Source organism: Atractosteus spatula, chromosome 16 (genome assembly GCF_055471065.1).
Source record: "Atractosteus spatula isolate fAtrSpa1 chromosome 16, fAtrSpa1.hap1, whole genome shotgun sequence".
NCBI lineage: Eukaryota > Metazoa > Chordata > Actinopteri > Semionotiformes > Lepisosteidae > Atractosteus > Atractosteus spatula.
Window position 1 is genome coordinate 16,247,713 of NC_142721.1, and position 19,655 is coordinate 16,267,367.

The 19,655-nt window shown below is 40.2% G+C and overlaps 1 protein-coding gene across 1 annotated transcript in view; it reads right to left on the reverse strand.

The window, feature by feature from the left end:
• The window catches only part of LOC148819671 (uncharacterized), a 32,494-nt gene extending 20,431 nt beyond the window's left edge, over window positions 1–12,063 (reverse strand). The window contains exons 1-23 of the mRNA XM_088935208.1: window positions 11,953–12,063; window positions 10,460–10,516; window positions 10,052–10,120; window positions 9,659–9,920; window positions 9,207–9,321; window positions 8,573–8,663; window positions 8,260–8,366; window positions 7,739–7,955; window positions 7,443–7,568; window positions 7,123–7,240; window positions 6,698–6,836; window positions 6,349–6,459; window positions 5,459–5,528; window positions 3,860–3,997; window positions 3,574–3,738; window positions 3,271–3,365; window positions 2,520–2,646; window positions 2,158–2,413; window positions 1,834–1,886; window positions 1,184–1,284; window positions 809–960; window positions 517–655; window positions 112–222 (exon numbers count right to left, since the gene is read on the reverse strand). Of these exons, the coding sequence (XP_088791334.1) occupies window positions 112–222; window positions 517–655; window positions 809–960; window positions 1,184–1,284; window positions 1,834–1,886; window positions 2,158–2,413; window positions 2,520–2,646; window positions 3,271–3,365; window positions 3,574–3,738; window positions 3,860–3,997; window positions 5,459–5,528; window positions 6,349–6,459; window positions 6,698–6,836; window positions 7,123–7,240; window positions 7,443–7,568; window positions 7,739–7,955; window positions 8,260–8,366; window positions 8,573–8,663; window positions 9,207–9,321; window positions 9,659–9,920; window positions 10,052–10,120; window positions 10,460–10,516; window positions 11,953–12,031 (2,898 nt within the window). The 5' untranslated portion in view covers window positions 12,032–12,063. The remainder of the gene's footprint in view (window positions 1–111; window positions 223–516; window positions 656–808; window positions 961–1,183; window positions 1,285–1,833; window positions 1,887–2,157; window positions 2,414–2,519; window positions 2,647–3,270; window positions 3,366–3,573; window positions 3,739–3,859; window positions 3,998–5,458; window positions 5,529–6,348; window positions 6,460–6,697; window positions 6,837–7,122; window positions 7,241–7,442; window positions 7,569–7,738; window positions 7,956–8,259; window positions 8,367–8,572; window positions 8,664–9,206; window positions 9,322–9,658; window positions 9,921–10,051; window positions 10,121–10,459; window positions 10,517–11,952) is intronic.
• Between the last annotated feature and the right edge of the window lie 7,592 nt (window positions 12,064–19,655).

The following is a 19,655-nucleotide window of genomic DNA, read 5'->3' on the forward strand; positions in this document are numbered from 1 at the left end:
TGAAAAGAAGAATTAGCATTTAAATGCATTTAAATTCAACATAAGTGCCAGTAATTCTAAAGAGTTTCAATTGAGCTGGATTTCCTTCAAGAAAGAGGGCTGATTGCTCACCCCCAGGAAGAGCTTGATGGCCTTGGAGCAGGTGGTCCCAGTGGTGCCACAGGGGATGTTCTCAGTGATCACCCTGAAGGTGCCGTTTTCATTGTTTTGGCTGCAGTAGTCCTGAACAATTGATAGATAAAAGAACTGATGATCCCTTTCTCATCTTAAGAAGAGAGAGTTTTGTCTGAATCATCCTGAAATAAATAATTTTTTTTATTTTGTGTACAACATGAACACCTTCATACTGTGAGAGCCATTGCAGTTGTACCTTTGAGGAGACTGCATTAAGAAAATATCCTGCTGGAAGAATAGGTACAAATACTTGTGACAAATGTATAAGCCCAATAAGTGAATTATGCACTGACAATTATGATTTGAGTTCTCTTGTGAAAGTCTCTTTATTTTGAAATGTACCTGAATGAGGGTGTATTCACAGTCTCCACTGAAGCTGAATCGCTTCCCATCAAAAGTGATGTAATGTCCATCTCCATAGATGGCACAGGTGCCTTGGCATTGGTTACTGGTACACTGCCACCTTCTATCTTTGCAAGTACTGAAGTGAAACAAATGGACAGCAAAAAGCAGTGAATGTTTAGATTTAATTCCAAATATCATTTTTCAAACCCTTTTCACTATTATAAGCTTACAGTTATAGTAGTGCATAACTTAGATATTGAAACACGTATAGTGTAATGAGCTCATTTACCAGGTATTGCAGTCCACTCTGATCTTGTCCCCAGGCTGATACGAAGCTCCATTGTGCATACAAGGACAAAGGTCCTCTTTCACACAGCCCCCTTTCCCATCAGAAACTAGACCTTGTGGGCACATACAGCCTGATGTGCACTCTGTGCTGATCTGTTAAGAGAAATGTGCCATAATTTTAACCAGGTTTAGCATGAATTTATCCCAGAAGAATTGTCTGGCATTACAAAAGTTAGATGTGTCCTTTAATCTTTTGGAAAGCCTCCCCCGAGGTTTTCCATGCGAACTGTAAAGATGTCTGGGTTTAGGACACCAAACACTGTGCAGATTGCTAGAGTTCTTGTTGTTTAGAATTAAGATGTCCAGGTTCACTTACACAATCCATATCCAGTGTCTGACAGCTCTTCTGACATTCTGATCCCTTGGCTCCAGCCCCAGCTTTAGTGCAGTCGAAAAAGATCATTGGTTCCTTGCAGGCTGTAAATGAAAAGCAAGGAAACATTTTCTATTTTTGCATCTCACCTTTTCTAAGAAAATAAAGTATTTTGTTCCTTTGTGTATCAAAACCTTCAAATATTTTTTAGTCAGTAGTTAATTCAACAGCAGCTCACAGAGGTACTTAAGCTTGTCAGAATGTATCTTTACTGTTTTATTTCTGCAGGACCTATCCAGACCTAGACCAACATGTCTTTTACTTTGAAACCTATTGACAAGAATAGACAAGTGTGTCCATCATATGTTTGTTTTGAAGGTACCAGTTAAAGTCATTTAAGCACTCATTTGGATTATTCCACAATCCATCTCTGTGGTTTTGTGGACTGTTGTTAAGCATGCCAAGATTGAACAATTTATTTTGAATTATTTTTTCCGTCATATTTTATAAAACTAGTTTTTGAAAAACATTTCAGTAAATATGGCTGTCATATCTGAAATCACATTTCCCATAACTTAAAAATGTGTTCAGCAAAAACAGAAAATAAACATGCATGTTTTTCAGAAAAGAGTGTAAGAGAAAGGCAGTCTCACTAGGATTCGGCTCTGGACGTCCAATACAGTTCAGTTCCCCTTGTTTGCAAGTGCTGGAAAAGGAATGAAAAGAATTTGGAAATGCATGAAAAGACCACAGCACAGCACACTCTCCTGAGGCCTGCAGCTGGCCCTTCTGTCTCCCACGAAGAGATATTCACACCAACTAGACATCCCCGAACCCTGATATTTCTGTGATAAGATTCTTCCTACCAACTTAGCACTGTCCTTGCTGAAGAATATGCACAAGGCAGCATGAAGCCAGAAAGCCTGAAATGTGTTTCATCTATAATAGTATAGTGACAAGAGGGAAAAGCTCCTCACCAAATTGCACCATCCTTCCTGATGACCTCTCCAGCTGGCACCACTGTGCCCTTGTTGTAGCAGGGGCACTGTGAAGCTGGCACACATTTGCCCTCCTCGTTCATGTAGGTCCCTTTGGCACAGCCACAGCCGTCCACAGGCACAATCTGGATGCTACAGGTGGGGTCAGGCTGGCTGAGGGAGCGGCAGGTGCGATTACAGCTGGTCATGCTGTAGCCAAAGACCAGAGTCCTGGGGCAGGTGCTGGAGTATTTGGCTGAAGGAAGGGAGAACCAGGGTTTCAGTCACAGGAACACTCCCTTCAGGTGTCTGAACTTCCTGCCCTGAAAGCTCCCAGGTCCCTGGCTATTGCAGACACTTACTGCAGACACTGGCTCTCCAGCCGTCCAGCTGCACCCCCTTAGCAGCACAGGCACGGACGTACGAGGAGATGGCAGCACACAAACAGTCCTCACTCTTCTCACAGTTACAGCTGTCGTACATGCAGTTCTGGGGGCAGAGGAGCAGAGGGTGTGCTCTCGGTTATTCAAGAGTAGTTGAAATGCTACTACTTCTCAGAAAAACAGAAGCCAATTCATAAGCTCGAAATTCATTTTTGTTTTTGTCTGTATTACAAGTTTTGATGTTGGAATTTGAAAATCAAACATTCAAACATTAAAGTAAACATCAACACCCCATTATATGTCTACGACTACTACAAAGTTCTTTTACAGCAGCAGTGCTGGTGTACAGACAGACACAAGAAACAAAAGAACAGGAACAACAATCTACATATTTACATAGAAGTTCGAGTGTTGAGTAATGGCTACAGGTATGAATGAGAACTTCAATCTGTTGATTTTGCAGTTGGGGAGTCGGTATCTGTGTTCTGATGGGTGTAACTAGAAATTACTAATCAAGGGGTGTGAAGGATGGTCACAGATGGATTTTGATTAATGCAAAACACGTCTATGATGGAGGAGAGGATAGGAAGATCAACACCAATGACCTTGTGAGATATTTTCACAAGACTGCCCCGTGTGGTCGTGCCTCTCAGACTCAGGATATATTGTCTTCATATGAGTGTGACAGATTTTACAAAGGTTTCAGTTTTTAAATTTAAAAGAAACGTACTGTTTTGTAGATATCTGGGCTAATCACAGCATGGCACACAGCAAACACTCCTTGAGGATCTGACAGCATGGAGCACCAGTGCTGGGCGTACTTCTCTGTGAAGAGAGAGAAAGGTGGGGTAAGTACAGGCACCTTTTCTCATTTCCAAAAGGCAAGGTGCAAGTAACTTCTTTTGCCCTTCATAAACAAGAACGTTTCCTGTGACTGTTGCTTCCCCTCTCCACAAGCCTACAGAATGTCAGCCAGGATTTGCAGGTCAGACTCAGTAACACTAAAACCTGCTGGAGTGGCGGCCAGTCTTACCGTTCTCCACACTCAGACTGCAGGGGTTTTCATAGCTGGTCGTCACATCTGGACAATTCGCTGTGGTTTTCCAGGTGTTGGCAAAAGCTACAGCTGTTCCTTCCACTATTCCACTGTTGATCTTAAAATCATCCCCTTGGACATCATTAAAGTTTCCACAAAGACCTGTAAAGAGGTGTAATAAACCAGTTTTACTCATAATCGGATTTCTAGCAGTGGGCAGTCAGTGTTAAAATTAAGTGTTGTCCGGGATCTCTCTGAAGACATGATGAAGCTCAGAACGTACCGCATGTCTGTCCCTTGTTGGAGGAGCTGACGGTGATGTAGACCTGCATGACCGGAGTGAGCTGTACCTGTAGCTGGAGCCCCAAGGAGGCTTGGACAATGATGTAGAATGTGGAGGGTCTGAAGATGACAACATCCGCTGCAATCGCAAATATCATATTAGATAGATAGATACCTTATTGATCCCGTGAGGAAACTTGCAGTGCAACAGCAGCTTAACACAGTCAACACAGCACATTGTAACAAAATGATACAATAATACAACAATACAATACAATACATATAATACAGTCAGTACAGTCAGTGAGAAGTGCACCAAGAAGAGTTACTCACGGTCCAGAATATACAAAGAACAAACCAGAACAGTACACAAAAAGTTGTAGTGCAAATTATAAATATAAATATAAATATAAATAAATTGCACACATCCCTGGCATATATTGCACAGAAACAGTTCTAAATGAAAAAAGCCAGATGTAGCAGAGAGTTTACTGTTTAGTCCAGAAAGAGGTCAATGTCAATGTCGGCCCTGCCCAGACACACAGTGGATGTGTTGTACAGTCTTATGACAGAAGGCAAGAATGACCTCCTGTAGTGCTCCCTGTCGCACCGCGGATGGATCAGCCTATTGCTGAACGTGCTCTTCATTCTCACAAGCATGTCATAGAGGGGATGGGAGACGTTGTCCATGATGGCCTCTAGTTTGGACACCATTCTCCTGTCAGCCACTACCTCCAGGGGGTCCAGGTCAGACCCAATGACAGAGCTTGCTCTCCTGATGAGCTTGTTCAGCCTGTTAGCATCCCCTGCTCTAATCCCAGAGCCCCAGAATACTACCGCGTAGAAAATGGCGCTCGCCACAACCGACTGATAGAACATATGTAGCATCTTCCTACACACATTGAAGGACCTGAGCCTCCTCAAGAAGTAAGGTAGGCTCTGACCCTTCTTGTAGATGGCCTCGGTGTTCTTAGACCATTCCAGTCTATCGTCGATGTGCACTCCCAGGTACTTGTATGAATCCACTATCTCCACGCCTCTCCCATGGATGTAGACAGGAGTAGGTTGGACACTTTTCCTCCTGAAATCTATCACCAGCTCCTTCGTCTTTGCCACATTCAATTGCAGGTGGTTCTCCCCACACCACTCCACAAAGCTGCTGACCAGTCCTCTGTACTCTTCCTCCTGCCCACCCTTGATACATCCCACAATTGCAGAGTCGTCTGAGAACTTCTGCAGGTGGCATGACTTTGAATTGTATTTAAAGTCCGAGGTATAGAGGGTGAAGAGGAACAGAGAAAGAACTGTACCCTGTGGAGCCCCTGTGTTACTCACTACCTGTTCAGACACACAGTTCTGAAGTCTCACAGACTGTGGTCTGCCTGTCAGATAGTCTGTGATCCATGAGAGGCACCCACTTGCATCACCTCCAGCTTCCTCCCTAGCAGTAAGGGCTGGATAGTATTGAAGGCACTGGAGAAGTCGAGAAACGTAATCCTCACAGTGTTGCCAGCCTTGTCCAGGCTAAGAGAAACTATTTATTGTGATAATGAATTTTCATTCAATATATTGGGTAGAATAAGAGTGTAAATGAGCTGACCTGTAGAGAGTGGCAGCTGAGAAAAGATGCCATTCACAAAAACACTTCCACAGGGCTTGATGCTGATCACCTGGGGAATATACACGTAGAGGAGATATTGAACATCTTTATTACCCCTCTAAAATCAAAGGGGAACTGCAGTCCCAGTTTCTCAGAGCAGTAATTAGATCTCAGTAACAAAATAAATTAAAAGAGAAAATGTACAAATTTCTAATTAAGTACAAAATGTTGTTGCAGCCCCCTGGCGAGACCAAGAGTTCCCAAGAACTGAGACGTGAGGCTGCCCTTCCTGCTCACTAGTCGTTGTAATGACTATAGTAATGTGAGTAGTAATATGACAAGCGAATAAGTATAGGCAGCAGACTTTTCACTGCAGAATCTGCATGATCTGTAATGCAGAGTTATCAAGTCGGTTGTATTTGCTGGCAAAAGCATCTCACAATCGAGAGCAATATGTCTATTGGATTACAAGAGATGTGCTCACAAGCCTGCTTGTTTACAATATAATAAGGCCACATTACGCCTCCGGACGTTTTGTTGCACTCATCAGTGCTGATTCTTTCTAACCCCGAAATATAAAAATATCTTTGCAGTTTTTTTGTTTTGTAATTTTGGTTTGTTACCTGGTTACAGGCTTGCTTGGAGATGAGAAATTACAATATGTATTTGAATGGTTTCGTTATTACCTAACCTTGCTATCTCAACAATGTGCCAAACATGCACCAGTGGTACTTACTGTATTCCCAAGCTGGGTTCTGGGACACTGAAAGTTGACAGTAGTACCTGAGACAATTCCTAGACCACAGTGGCAGGTTGCTCCCACCCAGGAAAGAGCAGCATAGATTATCTTTTTCTGTGTGGTGCGTGAAGGAAGCTCAAAGGTAACTTACAGTTTGTCCTGCTGAGATGGCCAGGGTCACAGCTTTCAAGCAGGTTTCAGTGTCTGTTAATCCACACTTGACAATTTCACCCAAGACTGTGAACTGACTGTCATTGCATTGCTGAGGAAAATGAACAGAAGGAGAAACGTGACGGTTTAATTGTTTGAGATGCTTTGAGAACACTTTACACCAGTAGAAACAGGTCCACATTCACAGCATCAGAAGATTTAATGTGCTTGGTTTCTTGAAGTTGCCTTTGAATCCCTTTCCAGATATTCTTAAACAGGGCAATGTACTTATCGCTGCAGTTGCTTTGAACTGTAGAAGTAATAGACTGGTGGTGTGTGTGAGCTCAGACCTTGGCCAGGACGTAGGAGCAGTCTCCGTGGAAGGTGAAGGGCTTCCCGTCGAAAGTGGTGATGTGGGAGCCTCCCTGTACAGAGCAGGTTCTAGGACAGTCCAGGTCCTGGCAGCTCCACTGTCCCCCGACACAGGTGCTGCACGGAACAGCATTAACGGACAGCTGAGCAAGTTGCCTGACATCTTTGTTTCTTATGCCATACTTTTATTTGCTTATAATTTTAGTGCTCCAGTATTTTTTTATTTATTAATCAGTGTTGTATAGTCCTTCTGAAACACATTTATAAATAATTTTGTTTGCATAATAACATTTTATTTAAGCACAGAAATCTGTTTGCAGGTCTTGTGAGTATAATCTGAAAGGTCTGTAAATCCACACGTTTTGGTATACAGAATGAAAGCAGGCACAAAGGCACAGTTTACCAGCGACTGCAGCTGCTGGAGTAGGATTCCCCAGGTGTGTACGTCTGTCCGTTGTGGCTGCAGGAGCACTTCTGAACTGGGATGCAGCCGCTCTGAGTGATGTCATCAAAAACAGTGTCTTTTTGGAGAGGAAAGTGTTCAAGTCAGATATTACACTTCATAGTACTAGATACTAAATTAGAAACAAAGAATGACTCCTTTTCCTGTGAAAAATGTCTCTTTCTAAAAGCCAGGTGTGAGGTACAATTAACCAAGTTCAGTATTTACAAGCCAGACTACACTGTAGATTGACTAATAAAGCCAGCGAATGCAGTGGCTACCTGGGGGGCAGAAGCAGCCGTCTGTACAGTGGTCTTCACACAGCTGTCCTCTCTCTGGGTTAGAGCAGGTGTCAGCACAGGGAATCCCACACTCCTGGTGCTCCATGTTGAAAGGGCACTTCTTAGCTGCAGAGCACACAAAGCTGAAGTCATGAGTCTGAAATACATGTCAGCTTGTCTTGCCTCTTATTCTCCTGAGGAGGGTTATATGACTATGTCTCCTGTACACGTCGGGCACAAGAGGTTTAAAAGCCGCATAGATCAATGGGAGCTCGGCAGCAGGGTGGTAAACGTACAGCAGAACTCGGCAGTCCTCCATTGCTTGGGCTTCCCTCCAGCGTGCACACACTGCCGTGAGTATTCTGAAAGAGTGTTGCAGAGGCAGAAGGCACTGGTGCTGTTGCCACAGTGACACATGTCCTTGACGCAGGACTGGACAAAGGAGTCAGTCGAGATCAGGCCCTTGCAGCTGCTAAACGCAGGACTGGACAGAAGCTGCTCACATATCGGTGTCTGTAGAGGGAAAGTTTACTGTTAGAAGCATAAGAGTAACCCTCACTCACAGAAGAGCACAATGACTCTGATGAATTTACATGGTTCCATTGGTATTGTTAATTGCTAATCAGTGCTGAATTAGAAACTAATAAGCTTCCTTATTACTATAGTCTGAAAGTGTCTTAGAAGAGAGGATATATGGTTTGTGCTTCACAGTTTTACATAATATAATGAAAACAATATCAAGAGTGTGCTTAAAATGTAGTCTGATTAAGGATTCCAGAAGTTGTTATAAAGTGAAGATGTCAAAGAAGACAGTTACCAGGTCTGAGCATTTGTCATCAGATGCTGGTGTGGGTTCAACACAGGTTTCTGTTGGGCCATCCATTTTCCAGAAGTTTCCATAGTCGTAAGGAGATACTTTCATGCCTTGAAAAAGCAAGATTACTGAGTTGAGGTCCTGCTCTGTACTTTACTGTAGTAACTGTAATGTTCTTTGCAATATCTCTTACTGTACGTTGTCACTGGCAGTTCTAGACCTTTGAATGTGAAGGGGATGGGTGGCTAGATCTAGGGGCTGTGACAGAGCCTGACTGGCAGTAACCTCCCTAGCTGCCCTTCTAATACCTGCTTACCATTCTGAATGAACTCATTATAGAGCTGGACCCCATTGAAGTCCCCACACAGCCCACAGGTCTGGTTTCGGTATTTTTCATCCAGTTCCACCTAGACAGTGAAATGAAAACTTTTCTTGAAAATAGCTGATGCTTTTCAATGTAATTAACTTTTTGTGAACTGTAGTAACCAAGTTCTAAACTAATTCAGTATTGTATAAAATAATTGCCCAATAAATCATATAAATGTATAAATAATAGCCTAATTATATAATGCCATTTAGGATTGTGGTGTGTCTTTAAATTTGCAGAGTTGGTATGAGGCTGTGATAGGAGTTTATTAGGTGATCTATTAAATTGAGATTTATCTTATCTTTCATTAATCTTTCCTTTGTGAGTGTTTGCTGATGTTGACTAGCTGCTTTACAACTGGGAGTTGGCCTCAAGGTTTCGGTTCTAAGCAATTGTTATAGATAAAAAAAACTCTTTCATAAGTTTTAAAGAAAGGAAAAATGGGTATTTTTAACGTTCCTAGTGCAATCTGATGGCATGATTATTAGCCATATATTCTACAGTAAAGAGATGACGCTTCTGTTATTTGTTTTTTTAAATAAAATTGGAAAATTAGAACATGTAATATGTGTGTACTTCATACCAGGAAGGCATCTTCCTCATTCCACATGGCAACGAGACCCAGCTTGGCAGTGACCTTGATATAGGAGGAGCTCTTCTCAATGAGAACACCAGACTGGCTGAATGGCAGGAGGACTCTGAAAGAGGTGGAAGTCATGGTCTGATCAGAGTTTGTTACATTGTGTATAGCTACAGGGTCAGGGTGGCCATTATATAATCAGCGTTAAATTCCCCGACAAACAAAGCATTCAAAAAGTTCCCTGAACTTTCTGACTGCTTTGTTTCATGTAAAACACTTTCCTGTATATGTCAGTAAACATTTGGAAAAATAAAACTAGTAGCAGAAAAGATTTCCCAGATTTATGATTCCTTCATAATTAACCCCTAAGAAGCTTTCAGAGCTTCAGGCTTATTGTCTGAAACTTTGAGCTGAACGGGTTTGCAATTTTTACATCACTGTGACAAAGAACTCACGTCTCTCCATTGACGATGATGGAGTCCTTGGAGAATTCCACCACTGTCCCGTCCAGCTTCAAGGTGATCTTGCTGATGGCGGGCAGCTTGTCCACCACCTGGCGCCTCAGCTGGATGTTGAAATCCTCATACGTGCTCTTGCAGTGGGAGGTCAGGATGTAGTTGCAGGTGGACGGCAACTGGAAAACGTCCCCATCGAAGCTCTTGAAGTGGTAGTTACCCCATGTGCTGCAGACCTGGCCATTGTGCGCTGGGCTCACGCCTTGGGCAAGAAAGACTAGGGATGTCAAGCAGTATTCATCATCCAGGATTGCACTATTAAACAGTGCACTTTGAACTGTTCATCTGGGTGTCCATTTATCAATGCCAGTAAATGCACTGTGTAGACCTTACCTCCTATTGTTGTTATCTTGGTCATTGAAGGGATAATTGTAACCGTTTTACCAGGAATAGGCGGGCCATCTGACAAATTAAAAATACAAATTAGCCAAATTAATAGGAAAAGTTTATTATTTATCATCTGTGTGGCATGTATTTATCATGTATTTGTCATGATAATATCTGTAGAATGTCTCTCAATCAAACAGGCAGAAACCGTTTCTCATCTTAGAGTTTTAACATCAGGGGAAACCATTTAAATACTTCTTAAAGAAATGTAGTATTTTCAGTTTTAATGAGAAAATTCTATGACATGTGAACCATATTCTTCTATGTCTCTCTTTTCTTTCAATTATTTTCTTTTGCAAAGTGTTGAAATTAAAGTGTCCTTGAAGTTCAGGTGTTTGGTGATTTATGAATTACCTGTGGGACCACCATAGTCATAGTCTTCAGTCTGTTGCTGAGTTTGTTGCTGACTGCCTATGTAGAGACAGAGAGTTTTGAATGGATGCTTCCTGAACTGTGTTCAGGGTGGAATACTGTATGTCCTTAGACTAGTACATTTCAATGATTATTAAAACACATTATAAGTGAAGTATTATATTAAAAAATATATAGTTTATTTTTAACAAAGCAATGTAAGAGTGATTACATAGACTTCGAGCAATCAGAAGAGTTTGTTTTTTCAGGTGCATCAGAGTTAAGTATTAGTCTATGCTTTATCTGTTAGTACTACCCTCCTGTAATGGCCAGTTTTTTGTTGTTGTTGTAATATATTCTTACAGTATCCTCATTTTAAATGAATCCGGGGCACAAATAGCTTTAAAACTAAAATAGCTAAAAAGTCATTAGGTAGAATTAGAATTCATCACCCTTTTTCATTTATGACAGATATTTTTCCTATGCTGTGTAATGTAATGATGTAAATGACAATTAAAATAATTATATATGATTCAGAAAATTAAATTCTATATCAAACTCAAAGCAAATAATAAAACTATTCAATTTTTAATTTTAATATAGTCATCAATATTTTCTGTAATACAGTATATTAAAACATCTGCAATTACAGAAAGTATTTAAATTATACAGGTCCTGGTTGAAATTCTTAAATGTAAAATGGATTAGAATGACACTGGTACTGAAACTACTGAATATTCAACAATATTTGTATCTGTTTCATACTTAATGAATACATTTAACTTTAAGCAGCTTCATGTCATACATCGACATTGACTGAGGACCTTGTCCTTTTTCACTTACAACATGCTTTTTGTAATGATACAGTATTCCTGATTACTAAGTATCATTAAGTTAATTAATTTATGAAGTTTATTGCACATGTGGTTTTGCCACATTCATATCCAGATGTCATGTTATTCTAAAATGAGCAGCCTTGACAAAGATGCAACACAACTGTGACAAAAACCAACGGCACAACAGAGCCCGTGGGCACCACCTCGGGTCTGTGATCCTGGACTTTGTCAGGCTTGCTGCAGTTAAGACACACATAAAGCTGGTATGTATACCAAAAATATACACATACTCCATTGTTAATTGAACAGATTCTTATATGAATATTTTAATGAGTTTTTAAGTCCACAGATATTTCAGTATTAACAAATGAATTGTCAGAAAATTCACAGAAAATACTAATACTAAAGAAAGTACTTAAGAGAAAGGTTTTCAACCCTCCCTATTTCTGCTGTGGATTGAATATGTTTCAAAGGCATGGATATTGCCCAGTCAATCAAAGATGTTTCACTGGCTCCCAAAGGAAATTCTGACAAAGATGTATTTTAGATCATGTACAGTCACATTCTTTAAACCCTGCTTGTCAATCAATTAATCATTTGATCAGTTCATACACTATTATCCTGTACTGAGCTCGTATATTGAAGATGTCTTCTGCCTACCTTTCTGTATAGAGCCATATCCAATGGATATCATCATCCACATCAGCACCCATGTGGACATTCCCCTTCGTGTCCCCATGGTTCCCAGTGGGTCAATCAGATTGTCAGCAGCAGGGTAGTCTCACCTGGGCTCTGGCTCTGGGTTTTATACCACCATAGCCGAGGAGCTACCATGATCCCTTGAAGTCAGAGGTGAAGGTGGGGCAGAGGGTTGAACTTGGCACCTTATCAAATGTATTGATATGATATCTGGCTACCAGAGTAATTCTGTCTCAATGTTTGTCTGAAAGCTTTGCTCTTGAATTTTTTCCTTGAACATATTTTCACCTAAATTCAAATTAAGTATGATAAAAACTTGTTAAATTATATTATAAATATGGTTCCCTGCATTTTTTGCGTCAATCAGATTAAGTTCATTTTTGGAGACTAAGTTTGATAATGTCTTGAGTTATTTTTTGGATTTAAAATTACAGGCTAATAACTAGCATGGATTACACTATGAGCTTACAACCCATAAATGTGCAGAGGCATTACACAACATAATACTGCACACTCCTAAAGACATGTACATTGCATTAATATTAACAGACTTTTGGTAGGTGTCAAAAAAAATGAAATGGTTACTAAAATTATCATATATGTTTATACTGTATGGTTTTCATTTTTATATAGTGGTTCAGTAAAAACAAATCACAAATGGATGCTTAGTAAGAAACAAAACTATTTTATTGTCCTTATCATAAATGAGGTTAAAGTGTGAAAAATAAATGTCAGCCATAGTTACTAGAGAAATTATATTGTTTATAAAGACAAAACATTGTGTTTGAGAATACAAATGTGTTGAAATGAACGGAAAAGGCATGTAGCAAATCTTCTAGTTAACAGGATCGATGAGGTCACTTTCTTTTGTCTGTTTGTGTTTTCTTTTTCCATAAGAATATCAAAGTCTATTTGAATGATATTTTTATGTGTAAGACAGTTGGGAACAGTTATTTTCTTTTTTTTTATTTTTATTTTAGAGAACAAAACAAAACCGTTTTACATATAAACCACCATTATTCAGCCTTACTTTTACAATACACTTCTGACTATACATCACAAGCAAAAATTGTCTATTCCTGTTTGTTCCCCTAGTATTTTACAATTTTATAACTTTAACTATATACATTCAAAATGAGGAAAATGTATACATTTATGAATATGAAAAGGGAGGAGACTATATAAATGTACCTTATTAAGTTTCAGTTATTTTGTATCTCAACGAATTCCGACCTTAAGGTTTAATGTACTGAACCCATCTAGACAGGGAACAGTTATTTTCAGGTATAAGAATAATTTTCTTTCTCATCATAATCTCTAATATTTTAAATATGTGACATAGTATACTTTCTTTCAGATGCTATTTTACAAAATATTATGGTATGCAGTCATTATTTTTTATTTTTCTTTGTTAAACCTAAAATATGGTAAAATACTGTCTTACATAAACCCAGTGTGGAAGAAATTCACAACATGCAGGACTGTGTATCAGTTTATCTTGGAATCCTTCTCACTTTAGCAAATGCTAAACTGGTTGTGTGGTCAAATATTAACTGCAGCGTGACCAACAGAACAATAGAACAGTGCCTGTATGTGGAAACTCATCACAGCTCCTAGGTGTATCATGCCAGGCCTGTGTGCTACTCCAATCCCAGTAAATAAATACCTCCAGCTGATGCTGCTGACAGAGCTGCAAGGCAAAGCCAGTTTGAATTGGAAATGAGTCACCAGGAGGGACCTGGCTAACAAGAGCCGCCTCCTGAGTCTACAGACTTTTCTGGCAGGCTGCAAGAGTGAGCCACCACACAGCTTCACTCCATAGTTGGGGGGCGGTGCAGTGGCTCTGTGGCTTGGGATCTGCGCCTGTGGCTGGAAGTTTGCCGGTTCGTATCCCCCGGCCAGCAGAGGAATCCTACTCTGCTGGGCCCCTGAGCAAGGCCCTTCACCCCAACTGCTCCAAGGGCGCTGTACAATGGCTGACCCTGCGCTCTGACCCCCAGCTTCTCTCCCTGTCTGTGTGTCTCATGGAGAGAAGGCTGGGGTACTGTATGTGAGAAGACACATTCCTAATACAAGAAATTGTATATGGTCAATAAAATGATCTTATCTTATACAAGTCTATGACTTCAGTAATTGAATTCGGGATGGATTCAAAATTTAGACTTAACTTTAAAATCACAGTCTATTGGCAGGTTTGATTATAAATAAAATCCACTGAAGGAAAACAGAAAAGGCCCCAGACTTTTCTTTTCCTTATCTGGTAGAATTTTGTGAATGACGGTGAAGTGTATAGAGTGGTGTAGTTTTGTGAGCTTTCTTTAGATACATGTGTTAAAGTATATCATGCTGCTTCCAAGATCCAGCTTAGTAAAGAAAGAAAACTTCTTGAAAGTATGTTAAATTGAAAAGTCATAGATTAAACCATAGCAAAGGATGAAAACACTGTGACCAATCCAGGATATTAAACTGTCTTATTGAGTGATTGAGGTGAAGACATGTCTCTGGGCCAAACACAAGTGTGAGTCTCGACAGAGGTTATACAGAAGTTACTATGTATAGTATGTGTGTATCTATATACAGTAGGTATATATACAATATTTCTGAAACTTAGGCTCCATAATTTTGTAGTGCTTCAAACAGTAACAACTTATTTGAGTTGTAGAAGAATAAGCACCTTATAAGTAGATTATTTTATATCTTTTTTTCTTCCATGCATGGTTACTTGTGACAGATGTGACAGCTTCCAGAGTGCACCAGTACACTCCCCATACACCAGCTCTCAGTGGGGAGGAGAGCAGAGTGATGGAGCCAGTTCAGAGATGGGGGTTATTAGGAGGCCATGACTGGTAAAGGCCAGGGGGAAATTAGGCCAGGACACCGGGGTAACACCCCTACTCTTCTCGAGAGACACCCTGGGATTTTTAATGACAATAGAGAGTCAGGACCTCGGTTTCACGTCTTACCTGAAGGACGGCGCCTTTTTACACTGTAGTGTCCTCGCCATTATACTGGGGCATTAGGACCCACACAGACTGCAGGGTGAGCGCCCCCTACTGGCCCCACTAACACCTCCAGCAGCAACCTTAGCTCTCCCAGGAGTCTCCCCTCCAGGTACTGACCAGGCTCACACCAGTGAGCTGCAGGATGATACTGTGTGGCTACTTTGTGCCTTGCCAACATTTCTACCTTCCTTCATGGTTCAAGGTCCCACTCCTTCGAATACTGGAGCAGAAGGCAACTTTTTTTCCATTGCAGCACAGGGCCACCAGGTGGCGTTTGTTTACTGAAGACCAGTAAAGCATACAGTACTATTCAGCTTACTGAAATATTTCAGGATATTACCTTGCTAATGCACCAAAAGCTACATGAGATATAGATTCATTTAGAAATTTATAAGAAATGCTTATTTTTTTAAAAAGATACAATTACATTAAAGTTTAATACTTAATAAGAAGGGTGTAGATCAACATTAAGTGACAACAGGATGAGTAAGGTTGTAAAACAAACATACATTTGGTATGTGTGGCACTAATTATATATGCTTAGCTGTCAACTACAATGATCACACCTAATGATTTGCATGTGGGTGTAGTGCTTACAGTGTGTATTTTCTTTGCCTTTTGTTCAGCAAATATTTAAAACATTTTAAAGCCTCCTAAGTAAATATTAAAAATAATGTTAAACAGGATAAATGTAATATTTAATACACAAGGAGAAATATCATTAGGATGGTATTGAAGTATCTTTTTCAATCATATTAGTGCACGTTGTACAGAACTCCCTGGGGTTGGTGTGTGTAGCAGAGTAATGCAGTGCCACAGGAGAAACATGGCTCACCTTGCGGTGGCATGGAGCTCTTTCTTCCATGGCCATTGAGGAGATCTAGGAGACACAGGACAGTGAAAGCTGTCTCACACACTGTTTCCCTTGAAGGGAAGTCCTCATGATCAGGAGGACAAGGAGAGGAATGCTGCAAACAGTCCCATCACTGAGCTTACTGTGCTGACTGAATGTGCTGTAGACAATACTAGTGTATTGTATTGTAGTGTATGTCTGGTCTAGTGTAAGAGGATAAACATGAATGTCTGAGCAAAAGAGTGACATATATATTATATTAGCATACATTATACACTTATTAATAGTCTATACAGTATATTACTGTAACATACACGCGTCTTGTCCATCAATGGTACTGTTTTTAACTGGTTCCACTCATATTTGACTGGCAGGCAGCATTGTGTTTCCCTTGGCCCCAGTTAATCACTGCAAGGGTCAGTTTTGGGCCCATTGTTTTTTGTCATTTATACACTTCTCCTTGCTCATGTTGTACGCAAACATACAGTAGTCTTTAGTTTCAATGTTATGCACATACTTATATTTATATTGAAACCTCTTCCTCTTCAGATCTCCTGCTCCTGTCACTTATCTCCTCTCTGTGCTTAATTAATCTCTGCTTGACATTAAAGTTCTTGAAGCTAAATAGTGACAAAACAGAAATGTTACTGGTGGGCAGTAAATATCAGCTGGAAAAACTGGTGAGCTTCACAATAATGGATGATGGCTTCCCCATTTACAAGTCAGCCGTAGTGAGGAATCTGGGAGTCACACCTGATGCTCTCCTGTGTTTGGAACCCCATGTGAACAAACTCTGTGTTGGGTGCTTATGAAGACTTTTAGGGCTTCAAATCATCTGGCTCCATCATACATCTCTGATCTCCTTCATGTCTGCACTCCCTCCTGTAGGCTCTTCAGGCTTTCACAAGGACTGAATCTCAGGCTTCTGGTGATCGTTCTTTTTCTGTTGTTCCTGCAGTTATGGAATACACTTCAAATCTAAAATATTGCCATTCTGATTGCCTTGCAATTCATCATGTACTGTATTTCCTTTTTATTTTTTTATTATTTATGTTTTTATGTACTTAAGACTATGTCCAGGTTTAGAAAGGTGCTTTATACAGAAAGCTTAAAATTATTATAATTATAAAGCTTATACTTTAATATATATTATTATTATTTATTAATGTGTACATTATAGAAACAGAAACAGTATCAAGGGAATAACAAGAAGACAAATTCACTTCGGTGAGTGCAAAACGATCCACACTGGAAGTAGAAGCACACACAATACAAACCACTTCATGCTGCACGAGTCATTCTGATCTGATCTGTCCTCAATGGGGGGAGGCAATAGAGAAGCATACAGGATGCTTGGCTAGAACGCACAAGAGTGGGGAATTCAAATAGAGGGAAGCTTGATAATGCACTATCAAGACCTCATATCAAGTAGATTTTTGTGCTCAGCCAGACACCATAAAAGGATATTATATCATTAGAAACAGCTCAGTGAAGAATGATTCCTGATCATTCTTGATGGGAAGGCTATTTGTTACAAGAATCTAAAACCCTCTACAGTGTTTAGGAGTTACAACACACAACAGGGTCACTAAAAGAGATACAGTATTTATTTGGGGTGGTGATTAGGAAACATGTTTTACATAAAGAGGTGTAAATATCCTGAATATGGAATATGCTTGCCAGCCAACAAGTTAAGGACCATTCTCTGGACCCTTTTAATAAAAGGCTAGATGATTCAGACTCACTTGGCTACTAAGCAGCATTAACTATCAAACAAGCAAGACTGGGCCTGGGCCATATGACCTCCTCCTGTCTGTAGGCTACACTGGTCACAGAGAAAACTGGAGTAACTGTATGAGCAGCAGACAGGGAGAGAGAGAAGTGTTCTGTGATTTACAGAGCATTTATAATTATTAAAAAAAAATTACAGGATGTTTTAGACAAAACCCTTTAGATGTATAGAAAGAACAGAAAACAGTACAGTTAACACACAAAACAAGCGTTGAGACATTTTGTTAATTTTGTCACTGATAACAAAACATGTGACACTGTAACAGAAGAAATTAAATAATAAATACATTAATAAATGTACTATAGAATTTAATGTCATATTCTAGCCTTATTAGTCTCGCAGTATTGTGTGATTAGTATCACGTGCGAGTATACTGTACCTATAAAATTCTCATATGACATTATGACATTGGCATTATGGCATATGACATTTGTTAACATTTTTTTAAGGAGTTTGCACAATTTGAATGATGTCTGAGGACTGGCCAAGTTAAGTCTTCCACTTAATCCTCACATAATGATATCTGCAACACGGCACACTCTTTAACACTTGTGTGTGAAAGGTTTCTTTCTGTTTATCATTTTGAAGCAATTTGTCTAATTTTACACAAGATACCTTTGGTTGCTAAGAGATTCCTATTGGATAAAACTTAAGAATGTGGATTTTGTGATGCGATTTTCTGAATTATTTCAATGACGTTCGTATTGACTCAATACAACCTGCCTTCACTGAAAAGTCAGTGTGCCACTGACCAGTATTAGATTTTTATTGATGTTGGTCTTTGCAGTACTCTTAACAATTTAGTTCTTCTTAGACCAATGTGGAAAAAGATTCTCGGCTACTTATATAAATAAAAAGTGCTACACGTTTCAGTTTAAGTCCTACTGCAGTATTTCTTTGGAGAGCACATACAGTACATACTAATAAGACATACTGTACTAAAAGACACATTACAAATGATATATGGTTAATGACGGGAAACAAACTGGGCTTTGGTTACAGCATTTTAAACTGAGGTACTGTATTGCTATGCTGTCAGTCACACCTTTGACACTCTTAATTATTATCAGACAGCCAGCTCTCAGTGTTGTAATACAGTATAAACTATGATGTTTAGCTTTAAGGGGCAGAGGGGTGCTAGAGGACTTGTGGGTGCGCTCTTGCTGCCCTTGCTGCCCACACTGGGCTGATGCCCAGTGATGAGGAAATGATGGTTTTGCCCAGAGCGCACAGGGGAGCCGCACTGCTGACCCAACTGCAGGCGCAGCCAGGGTCCAGGATGTTCCAGCCGCGCACGTCACACAGTTCCTGTTGACACTTTCCATCCCGAATGTGTGCTCAGTCCTTTCACAGAGCAGACCTGTTTCCTGCTTCCATCACAGCGCACCAGACAAGGACAGGTCTCGCTCGGAATCTGAGGGCTGCTGCCAAAGCAATGCTGGGTGGGCATTTGCCATACTGCTGGGAAGCACTGAATCCGGAAAACACCGGAGGCTCACCAGGATAAATGAGCTCAGGATTTCAAATGTCAAAACCTGTGTGCTTTCGTACCACACGTCAGATACTCTTGATTAGCATTGCATTGCCCCCGTCCCTAGGAATCACAGGGTTTTCCTTGAACTTCTAATCAAGAGATGTGTGACATCTCTAATCTGCCCATACAACTGATAAATCAGGTTACTTGGATTTGTTTTTCAAAGGTTTTCAGTTGTTAATATTTTTTAAAGGTTTAAAATGTTTTAGAAAAAGAAAAACGATTTAAAGGACCTACACACCCTCCTGGACTGCAGTCCCTAAGGGCAGGAGATGCACATCACTGTTCTGTCTGGTATAGGATTCTGTATTGTGTTTCCTGGCTCTGTTTGATGATAATGCCGTGTGCAGGCTTTTTGTCTCTGAATGAAAAGGTTTAAATCAACACAACTGATCGTGTACAATGTTTTTTCGGCACAGAAAACTGACCCCACCTGGTCAATTGTATTTTTATCGATGACATTAAACACACCTCTCCAGTCAA